This window comes from Salmo salar, chromosome ssa05, assembly GCF_905237065.1.
Source record: "Salmo salar chromosome ssa05, Ssal_v3.1, whole genome shotgun sequence".
Classification (NCBI taxonomy): domain Eukaryota; kingdom Metazoa; phylum Chordata; class Actinopteri; order Salmoniformes; family Salmonidae; genus Salmo; species Salmo salar.
In genome coordinates this window covers 57,453,727-57,462,834 of record NC_059446.1, presented here as the reverse complement: position 1 = coordinate 57,462,834, position 9,108 = coordinate 57,453,727, and the positions used below count along the sequence as shown (strand labels likewise).

Genomic DNA, 9,108 nt, shown 5'->3' with positions numbered 1-9,108 from the left:
ATAGTGAGATGTGTGCATTCTCTACTATCTATTCAAAGCTAATTAACCAAAGAGGAAGAATACAGTCTTGTGGTAGTTGTAACCTGACAATAGAGAAACAGCATAGCTTTGCAGCATTCAAATAAAGCAACAATACATAAGATAACAGGAATAAACAAGGCTTTAATGTAAATTAAGGGCAATAAGTTTAATTCTAATAAGTTAGTCTCATTTAGCAACATTTTTACTGACAAAATCAAAATGCACGCTTCTTCAGCACTCAACAATTAATAAAATGTAAATATAATTCTCTAATAATTTTGTTTACACACTTAAAAACCAGTCACCAATTACAACATGTGTATTCTCGCTCTTCCACATGTTGCTCTCCAAGCAATATAATACAGATTGTGTACTTGAAAAGGTGCAGCTAGTTAATAAATGTACACCTAGGCTGGGATTCAATCTGAGGCGTGCTATAGAACAGACTAAGGTCATTTACGCTTGAGCCGACGTGCAGTGGTTAGCGTGAATAGGATTTCCGCAAACGTCTGAGAAAATGTCTTAAGGTGCATTGTGCGCTGCTCTATAACGCGCCTTGAATTTATTCCAGGGTATCTCAAACAAATCAAATGTTAGATATGTTATTGTCAACGGTAACATATTGTGAGTACAATCACACACAACTAAATAAGGAATACACAAAACATGCAATAAACGTATGATCTCAGACAAAACTGATACATATTGTACCCTTTCATACTGTATACTGATTTACTTATTGTACCCTTTCATACTGATTTTCCTATTGTTGAGATGGGTGTAAAGGCCTCATCATTGTCACCACCAGAAAGCTTACAGGCATACCCGAATGACAAGGCAATAATTCTGAAAAAGCTAATCCTGAATCCTTCGTTTACTTTTGGTTGTTGAAAGCATCTACTCTGTGACAACTTAACTTATAAAACATTGATAAATCATGTCAAACATAAAAAGACACAAATAACATTTGTTTTCTTTTGGAATTCATGATATCAAGCTCAATTGATTGATACAGTAAATGCATCATTAACAGCTGGTCCAGGGTCAAATGGTTGTTTAACTCAATGGTAAGGAGTAGGACAGGGGTTGAGAGAGATGACCCTAGAACAGATGTGAACTGCAAAATAACCATAACCCTCATGTGCATTATGCTAACTTATAGCGTAGGATCCCTAGACGTGAAGCAGGTCGCAGGTCTATGCGTTGTGAAGCTCATGCTCCTGCCCACTCCTGCCTACTGCGTCTGGGTTCGACAGAGGGTCCAAGTCGGCGAACAGGTTAAACCAGGCTGAAAGGTCTTTGGCGGTCTCTGGCGTCTCTGTACAATCAGAACCAGAGGTAAACCATCTCGCACAGTAAACTTGGATGTTGAATGGTAATGTCTTGTTTAATACAGGGCTTCATCTGACTCAGACATTGTGCTATTCCTGGTAATATTTATACCCAACAAGTACTCCGAAAACGCTCATAAACACATGTTCTTGCTGGAAACAGATTTTTTTTTTAAAACATTTTTATGAGCTAAACCCTTTCTTTCAATTCTATTCATATGTTTTACTCGTTTGGCCCAATCCTACCTCTCGCTGCTGTTGGCCTAGAGGGGTTCTGATTGGCTCCAGATGATTGCTCTGTTGCCTGGGAGATGGGCTGTGGAATGCTCGTGGCCCAATCTGGAAGGGAGATGGAGATTTAGACCCATCTTGTGGGGATACACATCCTTGCTTGATCCAGGAGACAATAAATTACTTTCACACAGAACTTTTGTGCAATAGACAAGAATATTGCAATTATTGAACACTGCATGTTCTCCAAAATACAATTGTCAGTCCATAACCATTTCAGAAGGTCAAATAAGGGGTACTTATTTATATTTGTCGAGTTTCACGCATGCACAAGTATGTATGTATGTATGTATGTATGTATGTATGTATGTAATGGAAACTTATTTAATAATACATTTAGATCCACATGAGGTTAAAAGATTACATTTCAGTATGACTGTTCACTTCACTAGCCCCCACGGTGAATATAGACAAACACAAAAACAGATGAGGGACTAGTAGTCGCTGCCCAGACCCAGAGAGAAATGGAATGGAAAGCGATGAGCAATTAGCTATGGGTAAGCAAATCAAATAGCCAGTGTCAAATAGCCAGTGCCTATTACTTATACAGCTGTAGTTTAAAAAAATAATTTTAGGGCCATTTTTCTCTCAGTGTGGAAATAGTTACGCATGGTGAAAAAAAAAGAAGGTTTATTTGTTGAAGTGCTTATTCAGAGAGAAGAAAAACTGTCAAGGCTGACTGCACAACCCTAATTATGTCATTTCTGGGCTCATTCATAAAATGTAACCAACCACAGGGTTGAATTTAATTACGCCAATAATACAAATTGATTCAATTGTCACATGCTCCATACTCTGGTCAGGGCTTTCTCCTCAATTTAATCAAGGATGATCTTTTACATGCTTTCTCTCCACAAAACCCTGTGTTTCAGAAGAACTACACAGGGATGCTTCACATGGTTTGTTTTTCAATGAAGAGCAATGCAATCTGACCAATGAAGAAATATGCACAACAGTGTTGTATGATCTACAGTGTTTGACCTCTGACCTGAGAGCGAAGATTGGAGATTGTTCCTGTTCCGGTCCAGGAGGTGAGATGGGAGGAAGATGGAGGAGTCTTCCTCCTGCTGGGGTTCCACTAGGCCCCCTTTACTAGTGGCTCCGCTCCCCTGGTCCCCCTTACCAAACACCTCCTGCCACTCCTGTGAGAACTCGCCCTCATCCAGAGACGTGCTGCCCAGAATCTCATTCAACAGGGCCAAGCTGTCCCTCTCTCCACCTTCCTCCTGCTCTTGACTAGAGAAGGCTGAGAGAAGACCCTCAGGCCCTGGAATAACCAATCAAATACTGTGTTATTTAGAGGTGGGCAGTGGGGCCTAATAATGGGTAGTTAATTATGTTTTTTTGGGGTGAAATAATTTCACATGATCTGTTGATACATTTTTCTCTGGTATTCATTTAGGACACATACATTGAGGTGGTGCTTCTGTACATTACCTGTCATTTGTCTATTAAGGTCAATTTCTTCAAAGAATTGTCCAGAAGGTGTCTTGGTTTGAGCTGCACAGGATGAGAGTGAAAAGTGGATGGTAACTTGGTTTAAGGCCTAGATTCAATCAAATTAAGCGTTAACCCGGATTCCATGCAGCCAATGGCAATGTCCGTGATAGGCATAATACCGGGAGCCACTTGAGGATTTGACAGCTCTAACACAATTCCACCTCAGACACTGTCAACACAACAGCTATGTGGGTGTCGGGAATCTGATTTAATCTAGCCCTAAATCCATCAATATAGAACAAGTGTGCGTTACAATGGCTTGTTAATTAGTTGAAATATTCACAAATACACTGTTGTCCGTTACCTTCTTCATTGGACTCTTCATTGGGATCTATTGAGATAAGTCTAAGGACAACAAAAAAACATGTTACATGTAGTGTACAGTATAGGATCCTGTGTAGCCTAATGTAAGACTTTAAATTAATTCTGTCATGTTGTACGGATTTTACTTACTGGTCATCTGCAGTCTCCTCAAGATCGGTCTTTGTTATGACTTTCTTCTCCCTCTTTTCTTCGATCCCTGAGATGACAGTTTATCCATGGGGTCTTGGAGGCTCTGGAAGTAGAAGAATGACATACTGACAACATCACAAGACAACACCACCTTGTGCGTTCATCTAAGTGAGGCCTTATGGTGAAATACACCGTTCTTCGTTATTGTAAAGTAAAACACTGTACGGACACCTTTTGAGTATATCATAGATATATAAACGGACTGTTCACCGTTTCCAAAATCCTGACAAAGATAATACAGCTTACAGAGGGATAGGACTCCTGAGTGACACAGCAGTCTAAGGCACTGCACCTCAGCGCTAGAGGTGTCACTACAGACCCTGGTTCGATTCCAGGCTGTATCACAACCGGCCGTGAATGGGAGTCCCATAGGGCGGCGCACAATTTGCCCAGCGTCGTCCGGGTTAGGGTTTAGCCGGGGTAGGCAGTCATTTTAAATAAGAATTTGTTCTTAGCTGACTTGCCTAGTTAAAGGTTAAATAAAATAAATAAAATATGAGAGGCCTCCCTCACCTTGATTGTAGAGAACTCATATTGCTGGCAGCCCTTAAAGCTCTCATGAATGGCAGCCATAGTGTGAGACGTCTTCTCCCAGAAGTGCAACAGGGTGGTCTGAAACACACAAATACATATTAGCACAAGGCTGTAGCCAACAATTACTATTATGCAATAATTGTTATTTTACTTTCTGTGCATACACCACTCCTTGATATTCTGGTGTACCTGGTATGTGGTTAAAACATGAGAAAGCAGATTGCAGCGGCTGGCTCCTAATAAATCGACTTTCTGGCAGACATCATTCTTCAGTTTGTCAAAGCTTGTTTTAGTGGTTCGCACCTGCACTTGAACCTGAGATGAGAGGAGATGAAATATTACTCAACAGAAGGAAGACAGGATCATAACATTGCATGGAATAAAGATCACACATGAGAATACACAGATGTTGCAAGTGCAACTGAAGTCTTTCTCACTCAAGATAACCCCTGAGTGCAACCAACACAAAACTGAAGAAAACATGCCTTTCCCCTAGTTCCCATGAATCAGCTCCATACTAAAGAACACAATCACACACAAGTTTACAGTAAATTGCACCATCTAGTGGTGAATATAACAATTTCCATTTTCTGTTTGATTCTATGAAATTCGGATTTAAATTCGCTCTAAAGAAACAGGTACAAATGCTTAATCAATCTGGCCCACCGACTTCAGTCTTACTGTTTAAACGGTCCTTCGTCCTGATATGATCGAGACCTATATCTAAAGAGAGTATGCTAACCTTGCGGAATTTCTCCATCTGTTTGTGTGTGTCTGGATCGAGCTCCTGGGATACATCCTTCATCCAGAGCAGTGCTCCACGGTATTCCGTCCTGGACTGTTCCATGCGGTTCACCGTCAGCCAGGTGTCAGAGATGGCCCGGTATCGGAAAGTCTCCACCTCCTGGTAGAGGCGAGACAAAGGACTACGCAGAGACAGCCTGAGGGGGGACAAAAAGACTGTCGTCAACAGAGAACAAATCCACTCATCCAAATGAAGTGCAGCTGACACAATGTGGATGAGTGAGTGAAGAGCAGCAGCTGGACTAAAATATACATTTAGAAAGATGATTGTGTGTTCACTTTTTTCCCCCTGTTGTTAACCTTATTTCTGCTCCTGAATCTTTTTGACTGGGTTATTGTCACTAAAGCTTAAAGATGGAGCGGCAAACAGTAAGTAAAAATTCACTGATAAACCTTTACCTAAACAACATGGATTATCATAGCACTCTCTCAATTATGAGTCATCAGTTTCTATTCAAACACTCTGGGTACTGTGTTGATACAGTACAGGCCCATGTCTGTCGGAATACAAAGCTGTCACTGTATGCCGTTTTCTTTCTCTTTTTGTCTCTCTACACAGCAGACTCCTAGCCTGTCCCTTAGGAGCCAATTGACACAATCTTCTCCTCTGTAAGAGGGAGACTACTATCATAGGCAGCATGAGTTTCAAGTTCATTTTCACCATCAAAAAAAAAAAAAAATGTACCTTTATAAATACAGCATTCCATGCATCATCACATTTGCAGACATATGTAAGAAGCCTACTATTCATAATGTGATGAGTAGATTGAATAGTCATGATATAGGCTAATAATATAACTCAATCACTGTTCGCAAAAAAAGACTGTTCAATGCACGGCTGAGCGCGTAGTGACGTAGAGCTATATCAGATATGTTTCTTTTCTTTGCACGGGAAAAAATGTGACCTTTCATAAACACATTTCATGCAATTCTACTACACTTTATAAGCAGAATATTTTTCATAAATACGACTAAAGTTACAGGGTAACCTACTCTGCTGAGAATGACAAACGGACCAATAAAAATGGAAAGAGACACAAATACTTACAATATGACGTCCATCTAACCCGGAAGAGGAAATGATTGTCCAAAAACAAACTTCCAAGTGGCACTGATCAGTGAAAACTCACCGGGGATATATAGCAGATGATGCTGATAAGTGTGTTCGCTCAATTATGTTGAGAATTTTGATATCTAAAAGACAGTATTTTCATCGTTTTCTCTTTACAGCAATTTGCTTTCAAAACTCTGTTTTCCCGCGATTGGATTTTGAAATGTTGCAATATGCCTGGCTAGGCCTCTGCTTTTCACTGACAGTCGCAACTCAACAATCATCAATTTGGTATTTGCCGCGCAAGCTGCAGAAATTGCGGGCCCTTCCCGACTGTAGGCAATGCGATTTAAAACAATTCACAGCCAATCTTTTTTTACATTTAGAAGATGCTCTTATCCAAAGCGACTTACAGGTACAATTAGGGTAAAGTGCCTTGCTCAAGGGCACTAAACACATTTTTCACCTAGTCGGCTCAAGGATTCAAACCAACGACCTTTCAGTTACTGGCCCAACACTCTTAACAGCTAGGCTACCTGCCACCAATTTTAAAATAAGCTAATGATCCTCTGTGGCCAAATCATGCTTTCTGGTGTAGTAGCCCATTTTGAATGATTCCAATTTTTTTTGTATAGACAGGAGTAGGCTAATTAGGCTATATCATTTTGCCAATTTAATTATCCTAGCCTTATGGACACGCCGCCTATGACTACTATCCTACATGTCTGTCTCACTACACTAGTAGTCTGTCTTGTCTCCTCTGGTAGAGGGAGACAGACATGCAGGATAGTAGTCGATCTCTCTACCTTGTAATGTGAGCCCCCTATTCTCTCTGTCTGTCTATCTATCTACACTGCAATATCCAGTGTGTCTGTCTGTCCTCTGGTAGTGTGGTCCAGGTACAAACCTCTGCTGGGAGGAGAAGCAGAGGGCCTTCCCGGTAGCCTGCATGATCTTCCCAGCTCTGGTCCGGTCCTGGGAGCCCTGCGAGCGCAGGAACCGCCCCAACTCATTCTCCTCCTGGGATAGAACTGAAGAGGAGGGATAGAACCACATGGTAGAACTCAGAAGATTGAACAGGGCTTTAGAATCCGGGTCCAGAAGAACCTTGGGTATCCAGATGTAACTGGGTCCGACATGGAAGCGGGTACCAGATGTGAGGGTGGAAAGACTCACAGCAGATTCTTCTCTGGTACTGCTCGATCACCTTCAATAGCTCCATGCACGTTCTCTGGACAGAGTGAAACACCTACAATGCCATGGGAAAATGACTTATGCCAGTCAACTAATACTTATGCATTTTATGCAAATCTTGAACAATCATCTGCCTATGTTATGTGATGAACAGAGGTTGATACTTGATATTGTCAGCTCAGGTCTTTGGTAATTGGCACAACAGTTGTCTGTATCCATGACAATGTATCCATGACACAGTAACAAAACAGATTAGTAGCATTTGATCTGTGAAGCTAACCTCCAGTTTGCCATCCAGGTCTGCGTCTGACGCCACGACATGTTCGTCCTCTTTCTTTCCCGTGACCTTGATGATCTTCTGTTTGGTTTTCCAGTACTTTTGCTGGAACTTGTTCACAACAGACGAGTCTTGGCTTTCAATAAAGCGGTCAAAATACTCCCGCGAGTAGCCACCACTGCAATGACATCCGAAACAGTCAAAGTCTTGTTACTTTATCAACCATATGGCAAAGAACAAATACATTTGTGATGTTAATTAAAAGATGGTGAGTGTTTGTGTACTCACTAATTTCCCCTCTCCATTTTGTCTGGTTACCTGTAACGTAGGTTACGTGTTATGTCATGGCTTTGCAGGCCAACTTCAACTCCATTCACCAGGTAGGTCTGGACCAATGGTGTTCACAGTGGACTAAAACTGTACGAGTTTCTACCTGCCCATTGGTTGAGGTCAAATATTAACCAAAAGTAGCTACTGTGAAAACAAAGTTGACACCCAACACCATTTTGAAAAGTGCACCTGCTGCCCCGCTTGTTATCCTTGACAGTCATGGGCATGTTAGAGGACTCATTATCTTGCTCGATAGACAGTTAAAAACAAAACAATTAATTTTTTCATTGAGAAATAGGTAGGATGGATATATTCAATAACCATTTACAAAATTAAACAAGGCTCAACCTATCATGCTAGTCTAGTCTGTAGGCTAACAGTGCAGACCTGAAAGGGCCTGGCAATACTCTGTCACGATTCAGCAGCCTCTGATAATAAGGTACCTGGTTTTAGGCCTGTCGCTGACAAGGCAAGCACGCACCTTGTTCAAGACATTATCATCATCAGATAGCCAAGGATAATGCCATAACAGAAGATTTATAATAAGACGATTCCTGCATATGAATGAATGCAATGCCCGGTTTACTCGGCCGCCGTACCAGAATAAACAGAACGCTTCGCATCATCAGCGTATGTGAACCAGACTGCCCTCTCCATATTCTTATAGCCGCCAATAAACACCTATTGACCAAAAGCAATTAATTTACATTGAAAATCACATACCTTGCTGTGTTGATAGCCTACCATTCAGCTATACCCAACGTCCATACATTTATTCTACTATTATTGATTAGGCTATACAGCGTAACCAGCATCTCATTCTGTTGAATACAATCCTTGCGCTGAATGATCGATGACGTCATGTAACAACGCACCAAACTCGCTCCCATAAAAAGGGTGCAGTCGCGTATGTTGATCAAATATTTGGGATCAGCAAATAATACGGAAGGCGACAGGTTTGCATGAATTTCCTCCCTGCAGTACATAAGTGTTCGTCGTGAGAAAAAAAAACACGTTACAAATAATGTTTTGGGTGGAAACAATTTGCATACATTTTTTATTGTAGGCCTATGTGAACTGTTGTGGCCTTATGGACACGGTTGATAGTAAATATGAGAAATTACATTAAATGGGGACAGTAGGTAAAAATAGCTTGATGCCCACTACAGAGGACATTTACTAACAAGCTCCTATTTAATGTGGAAAAATAATAATATTACACTGCTCTGAAAACTCACCTAAATATTCCTACAATATGTACC

The 9,108-nt window shown here is 41.0% G+C and overlaps 1 protein-coding gene across 1 annotated transcript; it reads right to left on the bottom strand.

Annotated features, from left to right (window-relative positions):
- Positions 1-142: 142 nt before the first annotated feature.
- Positions 143-7,901, bottom strand: ica69 (Islet cell autoantigen 1). Its single transcript, NM_001173875.1, is given in 14 exon segments — positions 143-1,339; positions 1,599-1,691; positions 2,632-2,910; positions 3,081-3,143; positions 3,448-3,488; positions 3,597-3,650; positions 3,653-3,699; positions 4,170-4,268; positions 4,380-4,505; positions 4,933-5,131; positions 6,953-7,076; positions 7,222-7,294; positions 7,520-7,694; positions 7,805-7,901. Coding segments are annotated over 14 exon segments (1,512 nt in total). The 5' UTR covers positions 7,822-7,901; the 3' UTR covers positions 143-1,217.
- Between the last annotated feature and the right edge of the window lie 1,207 nt (positions 7,902-9,108).